Genomic DNA, 22604 nt, shown 5'->3' with positions numbered 1-22604 from the left:
AGAATTCAGTAAAAAATATAAAAATTTTTCCAAGGAAGATACAGAAAAAACCAATTTTACACACAATTTTAGTTAATCCCCTGAAGCCAATCTATAGATTCTTTAAGGGCTTTTGGATTGACAGGTTAAGAACTCTTGGCCGGTAGTTCTCTAAATATTAATCTAAGATCTGTCTCTTCTTTTGAGATGAGGTCTTACTCTGTTGCCCAGGCTAGAGTGCAGTGGCGTCATCATAGCTCAATGCAGCCTCCACCTCCCTAGGCTCAGGTGATCATGCCACCTTAGCCTCTCAAGTAGCTGGGACTATAGGTGTGCACCACCACACCTGGCTAATTTTTAAAATTTTTTTTTAGAGATGGGGTCTTTTTTTTTTTTTTTTTTGAGGGAGAGTCTTGCTCTGTCGCCCAGGCTTGAGTGCAGTGACACAATCTCGGCTCACTGCAAGCTCCGCTTCCCAGGTTCACGCCATTCTTCTGCCTCAGCCTCCCGAGTAGGTGGGACTACAGGCGCCTGCCACCATGCCTGGCTAATTTTTTGTATTTTTAGTAGAGATGGGGTTTCACCATGTTAGCCAGGATGGTCTCCATCTCCTGACCTCGTGATTTGCCCGCCTTGGCCTCCCAAAGTGCTGGGATTATAGGTGTGAGCCACCGCGCCTGGCCTCTTTTTTTTTTTTGAAACGGAGTTTCACTCTTGTTGCCCAAGCTGGAATGCAATAGCACCACCATGCCTGGCTAATTTTGTATTTTTAGTAGAGATGGGATTTCTCCATGTTGGTCAGGCTGGTCTTGAACTCCCGACCTCAGGTGATCGACAGGCAGTCTTTCTGTGTTGCCCAGGCTGGTCAGATCTGTCTTCTCAATTTGCCAGATTTCATATTTTTTCCCCTCAGTTGTCTTTGCTGTTTCTCCCCAAAGAGATTTGTTCTTTGGGTAGTCTTCATTATGGTAGTAGCAGACCTGAGTCTAAAAAGGTAGAGTAAGGTGAATTGTTAAAACTGAGGCCGGGCTTGGTGGCTCACGCCTGTAATCCCAGTACTTTGGGAGGCCGTGGCAGGCGGATCACGAGGTCAGGAGATCGAGACCATCTTGGCTAACACGGTGAAACCCCGTCTCTACTAAAAATACAAAAAAAATTAGCCGGGCATGGTGGCAGGCGCTTGTAATCCCAGCTACTCAAGAGGCTGAGGCAGGAGAATGGCATGAACCTGGGAAGCAGAGCTTGCAGTGAGCTGAGATAGTGCCACTGCAGTCTGGCCTGGGCGAAAGAGCGAGACTCCGTCTCAAAAAAAAAAAAAAAATAAAACTGAGGACTTGATTAGTCACGATGGCTCGTGCCTGTAATCCTAGCATTTTGGGAGGCCAAGGCAGGAGGATCGTTTGAGGCCAGGAGTTCAAGACCAGCCTGGGCAACATAGCAAGACCCCCATCTCTTTAAAAAAAAAAAATTAGCTGAGTGTGGTGGTGTTCTCTTGTAGTCCTACCTACCTGGGAAGCTGGGGCAGGAGGATTCTTTGAACCTAAGAGTTAGAGGTTGCAGCGAGCTATGATCATACACACTGCACTCAAGCCAAGGCAACAGAACAAGCCCCTATCTCAAAAAACAAAAACATAAATATAAAATCTATTTATATTAGAAATATGGCAACATTTGTACAAAGTTGCATTTGTGTTTTTTCCATTTCTGTTATAGTTTGGGGTTTAGAAAATTCACTTCTTGCGAATTAATATAAAAATTAATTTATTTTAGGAAGTACAAATATGTCATCTTATTTGTGTTTTAATTTGTGTAATGGTAATTTGATAGGTTTTTAGTCTTTTCCTGCTGCTATAACAGAATATCTTAGACTGAGTAATTTATAAACAATACAATTTTTTTTGTTCACAGTTCTGAAGTCTGGTAAATCTAAGATCAAGGTGCCTGATGAGGGCTTGCTTTCTGCTTAAAAGATGGGACCTTCTTGCTGTGTCCTCACATGGCAGAAGGGTAAAAGGGGCAAACAAGTTCTCTTAGGCCTCTCTTGTAAGGGCACTAGTCCCATTCATGAGTGCTGTCTCTTCATGACTTCCCTAAGGCCCCATTTCTTTCTTTTTTTTTTTTTTTTTTTTGTTACAGAGTCTTACTATGTTGCCCAGGCTGGAGTGCAGTGGCTCGATCTCGGCTCACTGCAAGCTCTGCCTCCCGGGTTCACGCCGTTCTCCTGCCTCAGCCTCCTGAGTAGCTGGGACTGCAGGCGCCCGCCACCACGCCCGGCTAATTTTTTTGTATTTTTAGTAGAGACGGGGTTTCACAGTGTTAGCCAGGATGGTCTCGATCTCCTGACCTCATGATCCGCCTGCCTCGGCCTCCCAGAGTGCTGGGATTACAGGTGTGAGCCACTGCTCCTGGCCCCAGGCCCCATTTCTTACCAACACATTGGGGATTAGATGACAGCATATGAATTTTGGAGGGACACAAATATTTAGACCATAGTGGATAGGTCATATCTAGTTATCTAGTGAGATGTTACTGCTTTAGTATGAATTTATATATACTTAAATAATAACTAGCTACCTCTGCATTGCATATGCAGTAAATATTCTGTTAACTATATTTAAATACAGAAGTTAAAAGTGTATATTTCTTTTTTTTTTTCGAGACAGGGTCTTGATCGGTTGACTAGGCTGGAGTGCAGTGGTGTGATGTCGGTTCACTGCAACCTCCGTCTCCTGGGTTCAAGCAATCCTCCTGCCCCAGCCTCTCCAGTAGCTGGGTCTGCAGGCATGCACCACCACACCCAGCTAATTTTTGTATTTTTAATAGAGATGGGGTTTCACCATGTTGTCCAGGCTGGTCTCAAACTCTTGTCCTCAGATGATCCTCTCACCTTGGCCTCCCAAAGTGCTGGGATTACAGACTTAAGCCACTGCGCCTGGCTAATTTTTTGATCTTTGTAATTTCTTTTTCTTTAGTTATTAAAAATATGCATCAAACACACAAAAAGACGTTTGGGTGTCTAGTTTTATGATGGGGAATGATTTTGTAAATTGTAAGCATCTGGGTGTGTACGTTGTTACTATCCCTTAATTTAGAATTTTTTAATCCCTTAAGTGTTTTTTTAGAAAAACCTTAATGCTAGTATTGTACAGACTACTTCTAATAATAAGATGTAACAACTCCCTTAGGAGTAATTGAATGGTTTGAGAAGTTTGTAACAAAGTTAAGGTGGCTTTATTTAAATCTGTGATTGAGTCAGTGATTCTCTGCTCTGGCTGTAAAATAAAAGCATCTGGGGCTCCCTTTTTTAAATAATTGAGGTAAACGGCCGGGTGCGGTGGCTCATGCCTGTAATCCCAGCACTTTGGGAGGCCACGGCGGGTGGATCACGAGGTCAGGAGATCGAGACCATCCTGGCTAACATGGTGAAACCCCGTCTCTACTAAAAATATAAAAAATTAGCTGGGCATGGTGGCAGGCGCCTGTAGTCCCAGCTACTCAGGAGGCTGAGGCAGGAGAATGGCGTGAACCCACGAGGCGGAGCTTGCGGTGAACTGAGATAGTGCCACTGCACTCCGGCCTGGGCGAAAGAGCAAGACTCTGTTTCAAAAATAAAAAATAAAAAAATAAAAAATAAAAATAAAAAAAAATTGAGGTAAAATTCACCTGAACAGGCCGAGCGCAGTGGCTCACCCTGTAATCCCGGCACTTTGGGAGGCCAAGGTGGGTGGATCACGAGGTCAAGAGATGGAGACCATCTTGGCCAACATGGTGAAACCCCTATCTCTACTAAAAATACAAAAATTAGCCTGGCGTGGTGGTGCATGCCTGTAGCCCCAGCTACTTGGGAGGCTGAGGCAGGAGAATTGCTTGAACCCGGGAGGTGGAGGCTGCAGTGAGCAGAGATCGTGCCACTACACTCCAGCCAGGCAACAGAGTGAGACTCCATCTCAAAAAAAAAAAAAAAAAAAAAAAATTCACCTAACAAAATCTACCATGTCAGTCATTTTAAGTGTACAATTTGGTGGCTTTTAATAAATTCACAGTGTTGTGCAATTACCACTTTCTAATTCCAGAACATTTCTATCATCCCCAAAATAAACCTTATATCCATTAAGCAGTCATTGTACATTTTCCCCTACGTCATCCTCTGGTAATCACTAATCTGCTTTCTGCCTATGGATTTGCCTATTCTGGATGTTTCTTATAAATAGAATCATACAATATGTGCCTTTTATGTCTGGCTTCTTTCGCTTGGCATGTTTTCAAGGTTCATCCATGTTGTAGCATATATTAATACTTCATTCCTTTTGTTTCCCCATAGTGGCTACACCATTTTACATTCCTATCAATAATACAGTGTACTAGAGTTCCAGTTTCTCCAGCATCCTCACCAACACTAGTTATTTTCCATTATTTAAAAAATAAACAGCCATCAGAGTGGGTATAAAGTGATATTTCATAGTGGTTTTGATTTGCGTTTCCCTCGTGACTAATAATTTCAGTATTTTTTTTTTTTTGGACAGGGGCTTAGTCTGCCACCCAGGCTGGAGTGCTGTGGCACGGATGTTGGTTCACTGCAGCGTTGACCTCCTGGGCTCAACTGATCCTCCATCCTCCCACTTGAGCCTCCCAACTAGCTGGGACTACAAGCGCACCACCACATCTGGCTACATTTCGTATTTTTTGTATAAGGTTTTGCCATGTTTCCTGGGCTGGTCTCAAACTCCTGGGCTTAAGTGATCCACCAGTCTCGGCCTCTCAAGAGTGTTGGGATTACATCCCACTCTGCCGGGCTACTTTTACGTTTGATGTCTTTTTTTTTTTGTGAGACAGGGTCTTGCTCTGTTGCCCAGGCTGGAGCGCAGTGGTATGATCACAGTTTACTGCAGCCTTAACCTCCTGGGCTTAGGCAATCCCTCCTCCTTAGCCTGCCAAGTAGCTGGGACTACAGGCATTAGCTGCCATGCCTGGCTAATGTTTATTTTTATTTTATTTTATTTTTTTGAGACAGGGTCTCACTCTGTCACCCAGGCTGGAGGGCAGTGGTGTGATCTTGGCTCACTGCAACCTCTGCCCTGGGTTCAGGCAATCCTCCTACCTCAGCCTCCTGAGTAGCTGGGACTACCTGTGTGCACCACCATGCCCGGCTAATTTTTATTTTTTTATTTTTTGGTAGAGATGGGGTTTCACCATGTTGGCCAGGCTGGTCTTGAACTCCTCACCTCGAGTGATACACCAGCCTCAGTCTCCTAAAGTGCTGGGATTATAGACATGAGCCACTGCTCACAGCCAGAAATATAATTTTTAAAATTTCAGTTTTGATTGTTTATGTCTAGCATATAGGAATGCAATTGGTTTTTGTATATTGAATTGTTTCCTGCATTGATACAAGGCAAGATGAACCTTGATGAACTGTTGATTTTTTTTGTTGTTTTGAGATGGAATTTTGCTCGTCGCCCAGGCTGGAGTGCCAATGGCACGATCTTGGGTCATTGTAACCTCTGCCTCCCAGGTTCAAGTGATTCTCCTGCCTCAGCCTCCCAAGTAGCTGGGATTACAGGCGCCCGCCACCATGCCTGGCTAATTTTTGTATTTTTATTGGAGACAGGGTTTCACCATATTGGCCAGGCTAGTCACAAACTCCTGACCTCAAGTAATCCGCCCGCCTCAGCCTCCCAAAGTGCTGGGATTACAAGTGTGAGTCACTGTACCTGGCCTATAATAGTTTTTGAATGTGTTTCTTAGTGTTTTTTTTTTTGTTTTAACCACAGGTCATGTCATCTGCAAATCATGATAGTTTTACTTCTTTCTAAGTTGAGTATCTTTTATTTCTCTTTGCTTAATTGTTCTGCCTAGAACCCTAAGTATAATGTTCAATGATTAAAGCAGACATTGTTTTTTTTGAGACAGAACCATGCCCTGTTGCCCAGGCTGCAGTAGCTGGGACCACAGGCATGCCACCATGCTGAGCTAATTTTTTAATTTTTTGTAGAGACAGGGTCTTGCTATGTTGATGAGGCTGGTCTCTTAACTTGTGGGCTCAAGCCATCCTCCTGCTTTGGCTTCCCAAAGTACTGGGATTATAGGTGTGAGCCATTGTGCCCAGCCTTTTTTTTTTTTTTTTTTTTTTTTTTTTTTTTTTTTTTTTGAGACAGGGTCTTCCTCTGTCGCTCAGTTGCCTAGGCTGACGTTCATTGGCATGATCATAGCTCATGGCAGTCTCAAACACACTCAAGCTATCCTCCTGCCTCAGCCTCTTGAGTAGCTGGGACTGTAGGTGCTCACCACTGTGCCTTACTTTTTTTTTTTTTTTTTTTTTTGAGATGAAGTCTCACTCTGGCACCCAGACTGGAGTGCAGTGGCACAATCTCAGCTCACTGCAATCTCCACCTCCCGAGTTCAAGTGATTCTCCTGCCTCAGCTTCTGGAGGAGCTGGGATTACAGTCATGCGCCACCATGCCCAGCTAATTTTTGTATTTTTAGTGGAGATGGGGTTTTACCATGTTGGCCAGGCTGGTCTCGAACTCCTGACCTCAGGTGATCAGCCCACCTCGGGCTTCCATCCTGTAGAGACAGGATGCCATGTCTTGTCTCTACAAAAAAAAAAAAAAAAAAAAATATGTTGCATAGGATGGTCTTAAATTCCTGACCTCAAGTGATCCTCCTGCCTTGGCCTCCCAAAGTGTTGGGATTACAGGGGTGAGCCACTGTGCCCAGCTGAAAGGAAACATTCTTTTCTTGCTCCTTGTCGAAAGGAGAAAGCATTCAGTCTTGTACCTTTAAATATGATGTTAGCTTATTAGTTATGGGATTTTTGTAGATGTCCTTTATCAGATTGAGGCATTTGGTATTTAAAAAATCTTAACCTAGGTAACATAGTGAGATCGTATCTTACAAGGAATAAAAAGTAAGTTAGCCAGGTGTGCTGGCACACTCCTGTGGTCCCAGCTGCACAGGAAGCTGGGGTGGGAGGGTTGTTTGAGCCAAGGAGGACGAGGCTATGGTGAGTACGATCATGCCACTGCACCCTAGCCTGGGTGACAGAGCGAGACCTTGTCTCAAAAAAGAAAAAAACTTGTAGGTAAATTATAATATGTAGTCAAGAAAAGCAGTTATCTAAATTGATGTTTAAAGAACTAGGATACATGACTATATTATTGATACTGAAATTTCACCATGGAGAATGAGATTTGTATATTTATATAGTTTTTTATTTTTGAGACAGAATTTCCCTCTTGTTGCCTAGGCTGGAATGCAGTGGCGCGATCTCTGCTCACTGCAACCTCCGCCTCCCGGGTTCAAGTGATTGTCCTGCCTCAGTCTCCTGAGTAGCTGGGATTACAGGCATGCGCTACCACGCCCAGCTAATTTTTGTATTTTTAGTAGAGACAGGGTTTCACCATGTTGGCCAGGTTAGTCTCCAACTCCTCACGTCAAATGATCCACCCGCCTCAGCTTCCCAAAGTGCTGGGATTACAGGCATGAGCCACTGTGCCCAGTCTATGTTTCTCTGTATAGAAAAAAACCATTTTTTCCCCTATATTTTTCTAAAAAAATATTTCTCTATATTTTTAATGAGTAGTAGACAAGTTAAGAAATGCAGTTTTACTTTTGTTAGATAGGGTTATCTTTTTCTTTTACAAGATTAAATTGAGGCTGGGCATGGTGGCTCACTTCTGTAACCCCAACACTTTGGGAGGCCAAGGCAGGCAGATGACCTGAGGTCAGGAGTTCAATACCAGCCTGACCAACATGGTGAAACCCTGTCTCTACAAAAATACAAAAATTAGGCTGGATATGGTGGCTCGTGTCTGTAATCCCAGCACTATGGGAGGCTGACGCGGGTGGATCACCTGAAGTCAGGAGTTTGAGACCAGCCTGGCCAACACAGTGAAACTGTCTGTACTAAAAATGCAAAAATTAGCCAGTGTGGTGGCGTGTGTCTGTAGTCCTAGCTACTTGGGAGGCTGAGGCAGGAGGTTTGCTTGAACCTGGGAGGCGGCGGTTGCAGTGAGCCAAGATCGTGCCATTGCACTCCAGCCTGGGCAACAAAGTGAGACCATCTCAAAAAAAGACTAAGTTGAATAGCTTCTAGAAAACTTATACTTTAAGTAAATTATAATCTTTTTATTCTAGACAAAATTATTGTCCTTTTATTCTAGACAAAAGGATGCCACGGAGAAAGAAAAAAGTTAAAGAAGTCTCTGAATCTCGGAACCTGGAGAAGAAGGATGTGGAAACTACCAGTTCTGTCAGTGTGAAGAGGAAGCGTAGACTTGAGGATGCATTCATTGTGATATCCGATAGTGATGGAGAGGTTAGTGAAGTAGAGCTGAAAAGTAGAGCTGTAGCTCTCAAATTATGCTTCTTTACCCATGGGAAGTTTGTTTCGTGACTGACTTCACCTTAATGCCAGCTCACCAAAACCATGAAATTTTTACTCAGCTTTGTTTTAATTTGTAAATGGAGTGAAGAATTACTTAAGGTAGTAATCCTGTTGCTTGGTTGAGGATGGATCATAGTTCTTCAGTTTTATAATATAATAATCTGAAGTGGCATTTTGGAACTATTTGAATCATCTAAATCAATTGTAAATCTTAGTTTTCATGTGTCTAGAAAGTGAAAGGAAAAACATGTGAATGTTCTTAAGTCTCTTGATATGTTCTAGATATAATAGCACCTAGCCATCTGTAGCTGTTTAAAAATAACTAAAATTAAAAATCAACTTCTCTGTTGCACTAGTCACATTTCAAGTGATTAAAGACACATGAGGCTAGTGTCAGTTGTATTAGACAGCAGAGCTATACGACATTTTTATCATTTTAGAAAGCTTTATTCTCCAGAATAAAGATTGTAACCTTTTCCCTTTATCCTGTATTTCTGTTTGTTTGTTGGAGTTTTCTACCTGCCTGCAGATCTCATCTCAAAGGCAGTGAATTAAGTCATTGTTTTTTCCTCCAGATTTTCTTCTTTTTCTCCTATACTTTTTTTTTTTTTTTTTCCTAGAGCCAGGGTCTCCCTCTGTCACCTAGGCTAGAGTGCAGTGGTGTTAGCTCAGCTTACTCCACCTTCCTTCTCCTGGTCCCACCTCAGCCTCCCATGTAGCTGGGACTACAGGCTCGAGCCATTACGCCTGGCTAATTTTTGTATTTTTTTTTTGTAGAGATGGGGTTTCGCCATGTTGCCCAGGATGGTATCGAACTCCCAGCCTTAAGCAATCCTGCCTAGGCCTCCTTGAGGTGCTGGGGTTACAGATGTGAGCCACTGCATCTGGCCAAAAAATGACATATTTTTGGTTAGCAAGATTGAGCATTTCTTTACATCTTTATTGGTTTTTAAGAAACGTTTCTTGGCCAGGCACGGCGGCTCACGCCTGTAATCCCAGCACTTTGGGAGGCCGAGGTGAGCGGATCACAAGGTCAGGAGATCGAGACCATCCTGGTTAACACGGTGAAACCCCGTCTCTACTAAAAATACAAAAAATTAGCCGGGTGTGGTGGCACGTGCCTGTAGTCCCAGCTACTTGGGAGGCTGAGTCAGGAGAATTGCTTGAACCCTGGAGGCGGAGCTTGCAGTGAGCCGAGATCGCGCCACTGCGCTCTAGCCTGGGTGACAGGGAGACTCCGTCTCAAAAAAAAAAAAAAAAAAAAACCAATGAAACAAAAAGTTCTTTATAGTTCAGTTTTTAATTAGGACTTTTGTCTACATAGTTCATTTTAAAGGCCTAAGAGTATAGAGAAGAAAACAAGGGGTAGGTACATCCCTGGTGACTCATGCCTGTAATCCCAGTGTTTCGGAAAGCTTAGACAGGAGGATTGCTTGAGGCCAGGCGTTTGAGACCAGCCTGAGCAACATAGTAAGACCCTGTTTTTACAAAAAATACAAAACCTAGCTGGGCATGGTGGCATGTGCCCGTAGTCCCAGATACTTGGGAAGCTGAGGCAGGTGAGAGAATTGCTTGAGCCTAGGAGTTCAAGGAATTTGAGGCTGCAGTGAGCTATGATTGTACTACTGCACTCCATCTAAAAAAGAAAGAAAACAAAACAATTGTACTACTTGGATATCATCTTAATATTAACAAAAATAAAAATATTAAATACACAAATAGATACAGATATGTTAAAAAAAATTGTATACATGTGTTTAGAAAAAACATCCAAGCCATAACAAAACAGTTTAGAAAGATATGAAATGAAAATGTACACTACATTTAACCATAAGCAATAATTTATTTTTCATTTTTAAAATAATTTCTTGATGTCATCTGTGTGATCTGAAGGCAGTAATTTCTTCTGTGTCCTTGGAAAAAAATATTTTTGCATACATTATCAGTAGAGATTTTTACAGGAAAAGAATCATGCTGTGGAAACTGTTTTGCTTTTTTTCACTTAATGTCTGTGTTAGGTCCTCCAGAGACATAGAACCAACAGGATAGGCGGATGGATGGATGGATGGATGGGATGGATGGATGGATGGATGGATGGATGGACGGATGGACGGATGGACGGACGGACGGACGGACGGACGGACGGACGGAAGGACGGATGGAATTTATTAGGGGAATTGGCTCATGTAATTATGGAGGTTGAAAAGTCCCCACAATAATCTATTTGCAAGCTGGTTACCCTGGGATGCCAGTAGTATGGCTCAGTGCAAGTCTGAAGGCCTGAGAACAAGGGGTAAGGAGTGTTGAGTGTAAGGCCTGAAATCCAAGGCCTGGAGAGCCTGGAATTCTGATGTCCAAGGGTAGAAGAAGAAGAATGTGTCCCAGCTCCAGGAGAGAGACAGATTTGCCTTTCTTATGTTTTTATTCTATTTAGCCCCCCAGCCAGTTGGATGGTGTTCACCCACATTGAGTGCAAATCTTACCCACTTAGTCACACACACTCACACTCCAATCTCGTCTGCAAACACCCGCACAGACACACCAGAAAATAATACTTTACTAGTTCTCTGGGTATTTCTTACTCCAGTCAAACGGACACCTAAAATTAACTATTACAGTATTTCCTGCAGACCTTTCTAGAGCAGCACATACGTCATATGTCATATATGTTATACATACAGGAATGTGCATAAAATATAAATGCATGGTTTTAAAAATTAATGTGAACACTTGCAGTTACCACCTGAGAATCCCTCTTCTCTTAGTGTGTCCCTTCCCAATTGTATTCTTTTCCACCTTTCTTTTTTGTTTTTTTTGAGATGGAGTCTCGCTGTGTTGCCTAGGCTGGAGTGTAGCGATGCGATCTCGGCTCACTGCAACCTCCGCCTCCCAGGTTCAAGCGATTCTCCTGCCTCAGCCTCCTGAGTAGCTGGGATTACAGGCGCCACCACGCCTGGCTAACTTTTGTATTTTTAGTAGAGACGGGGTTTCACCATGTTGGCCAGGCTGATCCCAAACTCCTGACCTCAGGTGATCCGCCCCAAAGTGTTGGGATCGTGAGCCACCGCACCCAGCTCTTTTCCACCTTTCTATCTTCCCATGTTTCTCTTTACAGTTTTGCCACATTTACATGTATCCCTAAACAGCATACGTATATTTTGAAAAACTAAGTATTGGTGATTAGACATATCTACCAACATTTTCCAATAATCTCTCTATTCCCCAGATATTTGAAATTTTACCTTTATCATAAACTAAAATCTTGTTTATAAATGGGTGTGTCTCTGGATTTTTGTCTTCCGTTAATCTGTCACATATTTTTATAATTGTTCAGTTGATTGTCTTAGGTATTTTAGGCAGGCATTTATCTCTGCTAATAACGATCATTTTTTTTTCTTACTTTCTAGCACTTACACCTTTTTTTGCTTGTTTTCATTGCATTGGCTGTAGCTTCCAGAATAATGTTGATTGATACTAGCAATAGAGCACATCTTTTACTTCTGATGTTTTGCTATTTGTTTCATATTTCTGTTTTTATGTTAAGGAACTATCCTTTAATTGCTTATTTACTAGTAGTAGTTTTAGGAATTACGTTTAATCAAATGTCCTTTATTTAGCAAGACGATGGAGTAGTTTTTCTCCTTTAATCAACTAATATTATATATGGGATTAGTATTTTCTAATGTTGGAACATCTTTGCATTTCTGGAATAAATCATACTTGGTCATGATGTGTTATATTAATATATTGATTTTTTTTCTCAATATATTATTTAGGAGTTTTGCATCTGTACTCCTAGTGCCATTGGCTTTATAAGGTTTTTTTAGGGGGCGCTATGTCCTTCATCAGATGTTAGTATTAGGGTTGTGGTATAAAAGAGAAGGAAAGCTTTTTTTTTTTTTTTTATGTCCTACCACAATTTAAATAGTATAGGAATTATTTGTTTTATAGGGTTTCCTAAAAATCTCCCATAAAACTGGGCTACCAACTGACTTTTATTTTATTTATTTATTTTTGAGACGCAGTCTTGCTCTGTCGCCCAGGCTGGAGTGCAGTGGCGCCATCTCTGCTCACTGCAAGCTCTGCCTCCCGGGTTTACGCCATTCTCCTGCCTCAGCCTCCTGAGTAGCTGGGACTGCAGGTGCCCGCCACCAAGCCCAGCTAATTTTTTTTGTATTTTTAGTAGAGACAGGGTTTCACTGTGTTAGCCAGGATGGTCTGTATCTCCTGACCTTGTGATCCATCCGCCTCGGCCTCCCAAAGTGCTGGGATTACAGGCGTGAGCCACCGCACCTGGCCTATCAACTGATTTTTAATATGTATTTCATATTCTTGTAGTGTCTTGGTATTTTTGTATATGAAAAAAAGTCTTTTTTTCTGCTTTAGAATAGAAAAAAGCAGTTGGAATCATCTTAGGAACACGTTTGTTTTTTTTTGTTTTGTTATTATTTTTATTTTTTTATATGTATTTTTTTGAGATGGAGTCTCGCTCTGTTGCCCAAGCTGGAGCGCAGTGGCATGATATCAGCTCACTGCAACCTCCGCCTCCCAGGTTCAGGTGATTCTCCCTGCCTCAGCCTGTGGAGTAGCTGGGATTACAGGTGCCTGCCACTATGCCTGCGCAATTTTTGTATTTTTAGTAGAGGGGGTTTTACCATGTTGGCCAGGCTGGTCTCAAACTCCTGACCTCAGGTGATCCACCCACCTTGGCCTCCTAAAGTGTTGGGATTACAGGCGTGAGCCACTGCACCTGGCCTGTTTTGTTTCTGTTTTTGCTTTTTTTTTTTTTTTTTTTTTTTGAGACGGAGTCTTGCTCTGTCGTCCAGGCTGGAGTGCAGTGGCTCAGTGACGCGATCTCGGCTTACTGCAATCTCCATTAATAGTATGTGCTTTATGTGATTTGAATCATTTTTAAACTTAGTGAAACTTGTTTTATGGCCCAGAATATTCTGTGTGTACTTGAGAAGAATGCACGTTTTGGATAGTGATTTCTGTAAATGTCAATCTGATGAAGTTTGTTGATAGTGTTGTTCAAATCTATATTTATTGGTTTTCTGTCTATTCTACAAATATTTTGAGGAGGCTATTGAAGTCTTTGACCATAGTCGTGGATTTGTCTTATTTCTCTCTCTTTTTTTTTTTTTTGAGACAGTTTTATTCTGTTGCCCCAGGCTGTAGTGCAGTGGCACGATCTTGGCTCACTGCACCCTCTGCTTCCTGGGCTCAAGTGATTCTCATGCCTCAGTCTCCTGAGTAGCTGCGATTACAGGCATATGCCACCACGCCTGGCAAATTTTTGTATTTTTAGTAGAGATTGGGTTTCACCATGTTGGCCAGGCTGGTCTCGAACTCCTGACCTCAGGTGATCTGCCTGCCTGGGCCTCCCAAAGTGCTGGGATTACAGGCGTGAGCCACTGCACCTGGACCACAGTTAATTTTAGAGCATTTTCTACCCTCCACGGCCACTGCCTTCATGAGCCTCACACCACACTATACTGTGCCAGTCTCCATGGCCCAGTAGCAGGGGCCTGGAACATTTTCATTACCCTCGGAAAAAACCGATTTTCATTAGCAGTTACTCTCCATTTTCCCCCAAACCCCTAGCCCTTGACAACCACTAATCTACTTTCTATATGGATTTGCCCATTCTGGGCATGTCTTATAGATGGAATTATACAATATATGTGGCCTTTTGTCTGGCTTCTTTCAGTTATGTATTTTCAAGGTACATTCATTTTGTAGTGTGTATCAGTACCTCACTTCTTTTTTTTCCACAGTGGCGGCACTGTTTTATATTCCCACCAACAGTGTACTAGGGTTCCAGTTTTTGTAATCCTTGCCAATGCTTATTTTCTGATTTGAAACAAAAATTATTTTAATTATCCTAGTGGGTGTGAAGTGATACCTTATTGTGGTTTTGACTTGTATTTCCCTGATGACTAATGATATTGGGCATCTTTTCATATACTTCTTGGACATTTCTATATCTTCATCTTCAGAGAAATTCTGTTCAAACCCTTTGCCCAGTTTTATTTTTATTTATTTATTTTTAGAGATGGGATGTTGCTTTGTCTCCCAGGCTGGAATACAGTGGTGCGATCTTAGCTTGCTGCAGCCTGGAAGTCTTGGGTTCAAGCGATCCATCTGCTCCAGCCTCCTGAGTAGCTAGGACCATGCCTGGCTAATTAAAGAAAAAAAATTCTTTTTAATTAAAAAAAAAAATAAGTTTTTTTTGTGGGGGGGTAAGGACAGGATCTGTCTACATTGCCCAGGCTGGTTTTGAACTGGCCTCAAGCGATTCTCCCACTTCAGCCTCCCAAAGTGCTGGGATTACAGGCATGAGCCACTGTGCCTGGCCTTTTATTTCTTCCTCTATTTTATTTTTTGTTTTCTTGATTATTTTATTTGTGTTTCTTATTAAATTTTAGGGTGGGGTGTAGGGTTGGTGTATTTGGTTCTCTTTTGCTTCTATAAGATTTTTCATTTACCCTCTTTTTCCTTTCCTTTACTATCCATTGTCCAAAGAGTGATTTAAAATAAACGAATACACACTGAGTTTAAACATTATTATTGTTTTTTCATGTCTTCAATCAAGCTACTCTGATCTTAGGTGATGCTTACTGGTATTTTAGAGATAGACTAGTTTTTGTGTGACTGTTTATATGGCAGATAATGCCAATATATCACATGTTTTTGTTCTTATGGTTTTTATTGGTTCTAGATCTTATGTTTTCCTTTTTGTACTGAAAAGGATCTTCTAATGTTTTATGTGCATATTTATAACAATCACCAATTCCTCAGAGGCCTCTCTTAGCCATAGGGGAGGTAGAAGAGAGAAATTACTACTTTTAGTGGCAGCTACACTGATCATATTTCTTGTTTTGTAACAGGAACCAAAGGAGGAAAATGAATTGCAGAAAATGAAGACAAAACAGTCGAATAGAGCAAAGTGTTTGGCCAAAAGAAAAATTGCACGTATGTTTTCATTTTGTTGAGAATGGTTTGGGAATTGTAATAGTCATAGAACTGATACATTTTGGACTAGTTGATTATCTTGCATTCTTAGCTCTCTGATAGATTCAAGAAAAGTTGTGAATTTATCAGTTTTTGTTGCTATTGTTGTAAGGATTGGAACAATAACTTTTTTCAGTTTCCTGTATCTTTTTTTTTTTTAATTTTTTTATTAATTTTTTTTGCACACAAAACAATAAACATTTTCTAAAAATACATACAAATGCCGGGCGCGGTGGCTCACGCTTGTAATCCCAGCACTTTGGGAGGCCGAGGCGGGCGGATCACGAGGTCAGGAGATCGAGACCACGGTGAAACCCTGTCTCTACTAAAAATATAAAAAAATCAGCCGGGCGTGGTGGCGGGCGCCTGTAGTCCCAGCTACTCGGAGAGGCTGAGGCAGGAGAATGGCGTGAACCCGGGAGGCGGAGCTTGCAGTGAGCCGAGATTGCGCCACTGCACTCCAGCCTGGGCGGCAGAGCGAGACTCCGCCTCAAAAAAAAAAAAAAAAAAAAAAAAAAAAAAAAAAAATACATACAAACAAAAAGATGTGTATCAAACATATTAGGAAGGTTGCAGATGGGAAGACGGGGAATAGAAATGGGGAGTGGGAATTAAAGAAAATGAATGAGAGAGGGACTTTGTATGGATCAATGATAATAACTCAATCCTCTATTTGACAAAGAAGAAGGAGAAGGAAGAGGAAGAAAAAGAAAGTGAGATAAAGGATCAGAAAGGGAGGAAAATAGAAAAAATTAGAGTAGGACTCCAGGGTAGACCTGTTTTGTTGTCGCTGGGTTGGTTGGTTGGTCTGTTGTATTTTTCATATGTTTCGCCACGTTGGCCAGGCTGGTCTCGAACTCCTAGCCTGAAGTGATCAACCCGCCTCGGCCTCCCAGAGCGCCAGGACTACAGGCGTGAGCCACCACGTCCAGCCCCCACGTTGCTTCTGGCCTCCGTGGTAGACCTCCCAGACGGGGCAGACGGGCAGAGGCGCTCCCCACATGCTAGATGGGGCGGACGGGCAGAGGCGCTCCCCACATCCCAGACGGGGCAGCCGGGCAGAGGCGCTCCTCACTTCCCAGACGGGGCGGCCGGGTAGAGGCGCTCCTCACTTCTTCCCAGACGGGGCGGCCGGGCAGAGGCGCTCCCCACATCCCAGACGGGGCGGCCGGGTAGAGGCGCTCCTCACTTCTTCCCAGACGGGGCGGCCGGGCAGAGGCGCTCCTCACTTCTTCCCAGACGGGGCGCCTGGGCAGAGGCGCTCCTCACTTCTTCCCAGACGGGGCGCCCGGGAAGAGGCGCTCCTCACTTCTTCCCAGACGGGGCGGCCAGGCAGAGGCGCTCCTCACTTCCCAGACGGGGCGGCCGGGCAGAGGCGCTCCTCACTTCCCAGACGGGGTGGCCGGGCAGAGGCACCCCTCACTTCCCAGATGATGGTTGGCCGGGCAGAGGCACCCCTCACTTCCCAGACGGGGCGGCCGGGCAGAGGCGCTCCTCACTTCCCAGACGGGGCGGCCGGGCAGAGGCGCTCCTCACTTCTTCCCAGACAAGGCGGCCGGGCAGAGGCGCTCCTCACTTCCCAGACGGGCGGCCGGGCAGAGGCGCTCCTCACTTCTCAGACGATGAGTGGCCGGGCAGAGGCGCTCCTCACTTCCCAGACGATGGGTGGCCGGGCAGAGGCGCTCCTCACTTCCCAGGCGCTCCTCACTTCCCAGACGATGGGTGGCCGGGCAGAGGTGCTCCTCACTTCCCAGACGGGGCGGCCAGGCAGAGGCGCTCCTCACTTCCCAGACGGGGCGGCCAGGCAGAGGCGCTCCTCACTTCCCAGACGGGGCGGCCGGGGAGAGACGCTCCCCACCTCCCAGATGGGGCGGCGGCCGGGCAGGGGCTGCAATCCCAGCACCCTGGGAGGCCAAGGCAGGCGGTTGGGAGGCGGAGGCTGCAGCGAGCCAAGACCACGCCACCGCACTCCAGCCCGGGCAACACCGAGCACCGAGTGAGCGAGACTCCGTCTGCCATCCAGGCACCTCGGGAGGCCGAGGCGGGCAGACCACTCGGGGTCAGGAGCTGCAGACCAGCCTGGCCAACATGGCGAAACCGCGCCTCCAGCCAAAGGAGAAAAAGCAGGCAGCGGTGGTGGCGCGCGCTGGCAATCCCAGGCAGCCCGCAGGCCGGGGCAGGAGAATTACGGGAGCCGGAGGCAGGCGGTCTGCAGTGAGCCGAGTAGATTCCAGGCTGGGCCACAGAGGGAAAAGGAAGGAAGGAGGGAGGGAAGGAAGGAAGGAAGGAGGGAGGGAGGGAAGGAAGGAGGGAGGGAGGGAAGGAAGGCAGGCAGGCAGGCAGGCAGGCAGTTTCCTGTATCTTAAGTGGAAGGAAGGAAGGAAGGCAGTTTCCTGTATCTTAAGTGGAAGGAAGGAAGGAAGGAAGGCAGGCAGTTGCCTGTATCTTAAGTGGAAGGAAGGAAGGAAGGCAGGCAGTTTCCTTTATCTTGAAGGAAGGAAGGAAGGCAGGCAGTTTCCTGTATCTTAAGTGGAAGGAAGGAAGGAAGGCAGTTTCCTGTATCTTAAGTGGAAGGAAGGAAGGAAGGCAGTTTCCTGTATCTTAAGTGGAAGCCAGAAGTGGTCATTCTGAATCTTTAAAAAAATTTTTTTACATTTATTATTTTTTTACAGACAGGATCTCACTCTTGTCACCCAGGCTTGAGTGTAGGGATATGGTATGATCATAGCTCACTGCAGACTTGAACTCATTGGCTAAAGTGATTCTCCTGCCTCAGCTTCCCAACTATGCCCCACGACGCCTGGCTAATTTTAATTTTTTTTTTTTAAACACAGGGTCCTGCCGTGTTGTCCAGGCTCATCTCAAACTCCTGGCCTCAAGCAGTCCTCCAGCTTGAGTCTCCCAGTGTTGGGATTACAGGTGCCAGCCACCAGTTAGCCCCCATTCTGAATCTTACAGAGCAGCAAAATCTGTTTTTATGATTCCTTTTTATTTTTTTTTGAGACGGAGCATCATGCTCTGTCGCCCAGGCTGAGTGCGCTGGCGTGATGTTGGCTCACTGCAACCTCTGCCTCCCGGGTTCATAGCGATTCTCCCACCTCAGCTTCCTGAGTAGCTGGGCCTACAGGCACATGCCACTACGCTCTGCTAATGTTTGCCAGGCTAGTCTCCAGCTCCTGACCTCAAGCGATCCACCTGCCTCAGCCTTCCAAAGTGCTGGGATTATAGGCATGAACCACCACACCTGGCCAGAACAGAAGTTTTAAACTTTGATGTGGTCCATTTTTTTCTCTTTCATGGTTTTTTTCTTTCTATGTCCTAAGAAATCTTTGGCTATGCTAAGGTTATGAAGATTTCCACCTATTTTCTTCTGGAAATTTTATAGTTTTAGCTTTAGCGTTTAGATTTCTGATCTATTTTGAGTTTTTTGTGTATGGTGCAAGGTAAGAGTTAAGGCTCATTTTTTTTCCATATGGATATCCAATCATTCTTGTACCATTTGCTGAAAAGACTGTCCTTTCCTTGTGTTGAAAATCAATGCATGGGTCTATTTCTGAATTTTCTGTTCTTTTCCATTTATTTATGTTTGTCATTATGCCATACCACACTGTCTTGATTACTGTAGCTTTTTAATGTCTTAAAATCAGGTAGTATAATTCTTCCAACTTTATTTTAAAAATTGTTTTGATTAATTTGGGTCCTTTGCATTCCTATATAAATTTAATTTTATTATTTGTTTATTACTACTGTTTTTTGAGGCAGGGTCCCACTCTGTCGCCCAGGCTGGAATATAGTGGTGTGAGTGCAGCACTGTAGCCTCAACCTCCTAGGCTCAAGTGATCCTCCAGCCTTAGCCTCCTGAGTAGCTGGGACTAACAGGCATGCATCACCATACCCAGCTAATTTTTTTTTCTTTCTTTCTGAGACAGGGTCTCCCTCTATTGCCCAGGTTGGAATGCAGTGGCTCACTACAACCTCTGCCTCCTGGGCTCAAGTGATCCCCCCATCTCAGCCTCCCAAGTAGCTAGGACCACAGGTGTATGCCACCACATCCAGCTAGTTTTTTATTATTTGTAGAGACAAGATCTCACTATGTTGCCCAGGCTAGTCTCGAACTGCTGGGCTCAAGTGATCCTCCCACCTCTGCCTCCTGAGTAGCTGGGACTATAGTTGTGCATCACTACACCCAGCTATTTTTTAAAATTTATTTTATTTTATTATTATTTTTTTGAGACAGAGTCTCACTTTGTCACCTATGCTGGAATGCACTGGTGTGATCTTGGCTCACTGCAGCCTCGACCACCTAGACTTGAGCAATTATAGGCATGAGCCACTGTACCTGGCCCTGTTTTTCATTGTTATTCTCCTGAGGTGCCTTTTTAGACTATTTTTCCCTCTAACCACTGCCATCCCCATGATATTTTAATACCACAGATATGCTATGTATTCTGTTTATGTACTGATTGTATGTCTGTTTTTATATGTAAAAAGATTTTTTTTTTTTTGCCTCCAAGAACCAATTTTTGTCCACTTGGGGATGGTATCACTCTTGTTGAGAATGCATGGTAAAAGTTGCCAGACTTGGCTGTGCGTGGTGGCTCATGCCTGTGATCCCAGCACTTTGGGAGGCCGAGGCGGGTGGATCACCTGAGGTCAGAAGTTTGACACCAGCCTGGCCAACATGGTGAAACCCCATCTCTACTAAAAATACAAAAATTAGCCAGGCCTGGTGGCAGGCACCTATAATCCCAGCTACTTGGGAGGCTGAGGTAGGAGTATCGCTTGAACCTGGGAGGCGGAAGTTGCAGTGAGCCGAGATCACGCCACTGCACTCCAGCCTGGGCGACAGAGAGAGACACCATTTCAAAAAAAAAAAGTTGCCAGACTTACTGGTATAAAATCGTTCATAGTATTCCCTTATTTATTCTTTTAATGACTGTAGAATTTATAATCTTGTTTCCTCTTTTATTCCCGGTATTGTTTTTTTTTTTTTTTTTTTTTGGAGACGGAGTCTCGCTCTGTCACCCAGGCTGGAGTGCAGTGGCGCAGTCTCGGCTCACTGCAAGCTCTGCCTCCCGGGTTCACGCCATTCTCCTGTCTCAGCCTCTCCGAGTAGCTGGGACTACAGGCGCCCGCCACCACGCCCGGCTGATTTTTTTGTATTTTTAGTAGAGACGGGGTTTCACCGTGGTCTCGATCTCCTGACCTTGTGATCCGCCCGCCTCGGCCTCCCAAAGTGCTGGGATTACAAGCGTGAGCCACCGCGCCCGGCCTATTCCCGGTATTGTTAATTGGTGTTGTGTTTTTGTTCTTGAGCAGTTAAGAGGTTTATGCATTTTAATTTTTTAATTTTTTGAGATGGAGTCTTGTCTGTCGCCCAGGTTGAAGTGCAGTTGCGTGATCTTGGCTCACTGCAAGCTCCGCCTCCCGGATTCAAGCGATTCTCCTACCTTAACCTCCTGAGTAGCTGGGATTACAGGTGCCTGCCACCACGCCCAGCTAATTTTTGTATTTTTAGTAGAGACGACATTTCACCACGTTGGCCAGGCTGGTTTCAAACTCCTGACCTCAGATGATCTGCCTGGGTTGGTCTCCCAAAGTGCTGGGATTACAGGCATGAGTCACCACTCCTGGCTGAGATTTATGCATTTTATTGACCTTTTCGTAGAATTGATTTTTTTTTTTTTTTTTGAGATGGAGTCTTGCTCTGTTGCCTAGGCTGGAGTGCAGTGGCGCATCTCTGCTCACTGCAAGCTCCGCCTCCAGGGTTCACGCCGTTCTCTTGCCTCAGCCTTGCAAGTAGCTGGGACTATAGGCGCTCACCACCACGCCCAGCTGATTTTTTGTTAATTTTAGTAGAGATGGGGTTTCACCGTGTTAGCCAGGATGATCTCGATCTCCTCACCTCGTGATCCGCCCGCCTCGGCCTCCCAAAGTGCTGGGATTACAGGCGTGAGCCACTGCGCCCGGCCAGAATTGATTTTTTGTTTAATTTCTTCTCTATTGTATGCCCATCTTTCATTTTATTGATTTCTTTCTGTTCTTTAAAGCTTTTTCTATTACTTGGGTTAATTTTACTGTTTATATTCTAGCATTTTAAGATGGGAAACTCGGATTACTGATTTTAAAATTTTGCCTTGTATTACGAGCATGGAAAACTATAAATTTCCCTGTGAATGTGGCTTTTGTTGCATCCTACAGACTCTGATATGTTTTCATTTTCATTAAGGTCATTTCAAATTCAGTTGGGTGCATTTTTTATGTTTGGATTCAATTTTAGTGATCCCCTGTGCTTGTTGATTTCATATTATTAAAAAATGTTTAAGATTTGTGTGATTCTGTAAGTCAAAGTTATACAAAAAGGTATAGTCAAAGAAGTGTCATTTCCTCCCTTACCCTTTCACTGTGTTCTCAACCACTGGTAGGTAATCGTTTGCATTAGTTTCTGCTTTATCTTCCTTTCTTTTCTTTTTTTTTTTGTGAGACCAGAGAATCTCTCTGTCACTCAGGCTGGAGTACAGTGACGTGATCTTGGCTTGCCTCCTGGGTTCAAGGGATTCTCCTGTCTCAGTCCCCAGAGTAGCTGAGGCTACAAGCACTTGCCACCATGCCCGGCTAATTTTTGTATTTTTAGCAGAGACAGGCTTTCGCCATGTTGTCCAGGCTGGTCTCGAACTCCTGACCTCAGGTGATCTGCATGCTTCGATCTCCCAAAGTGCTGAGATTACAGGCGTGAGCCACCGTGCCCGGCCTATTTCTGTTTTATCTTTCTTATGTGACACTGTACAAATAAATAGGTGTATGTACATTTTCTTATTTCTCCTTTCTTATGTGAAAGGTAGCATATTATCCATAAATTCTTTTGTACTTTATTTTTTACTTAATAACATATCCTTGAAATCACATTATTCCCAGTCCATAGATATACTCCTTGTTCTTTTTTATATCTGTATGTGTGTGTACCACAGTTTGTGGTTATTAAATAGATTCCAGTGTTTGGCAAATTTGAACATTGCAGCAATGAAAAATGTGCATATATACTCCTTTTAATTGGAAGTGTATCTTTAGGGTAAGTTGCTAGAAGTGAGACTGCTAGGTTAAAGGATAACTTTATGTAGTTTGTTAGACATTACCAAATCCCCCTCCATAAACATTATCCAAAATGGTCATATTCTAATTCTGTCATTTCTTTTACGTTTTTTAGCTGTAATAATTCTATAGGTT

General features: G+C 43.9%; 1 protein-coding gene across 12 annotated transcripts in view; it reads left to right on the top strand.

Moving 5' to 3' along the window:
* UIMC1 (ubiquitin interaction motif containing 1) overlaps nucleotides 1-22604 on the top strand; it is a 124996-nt gene that overhangs the window by 30713 nt on the left and 71679 nt on the right. For 10 of the 12 annotated variants that reach the window (XM_063642521.1, XM_063642527.1, XM_063642524.1 and 7 more), the window contains exons 2-3: nucleotides 8143-8297; nucleotides 15257-15341. In XM_063642521.1, the coding sequence (XP_063498591.1) occupies nucleotides 8151-8297; nucleotides 15257-15341 (232 nt within the window). In that variant the 5' untranslated portion in view covers nucleotides 8143-8150. Of the gene's footprint in view, nucleotides 1-5750; nucleotides 5794-8142; nucleotides 8298-15256; nucleotides 15342-22604 lie in introns of all 12 variants that reach the window. The other 2 variants (XM_063642522.1, XM_055285116.2) reach the window with 2 other exon arrangements.

This window comes from Symphalangus syndactylus, chromosome 7, assembly GCF_028878055.3.
Source record: "Symphalangus syndactylus isolate Jambi chromosome 7, NHGRI_mSymSyn1-v2.1_pri, whole genome shotgun sequence".
NCBI classification, from domain to species: domain Eukaryota; kingdom Metazoa; phylum Chordata; class Mammalia; order Primates; family Hylobatidae; genus Symphalangus; species Symphalangus syndactylus.
The sequence above is the reverse complement of the archived record's forward strand: the minus strand, read 5'-3'. Positions and strand labels throughout refer to the sequence as shown.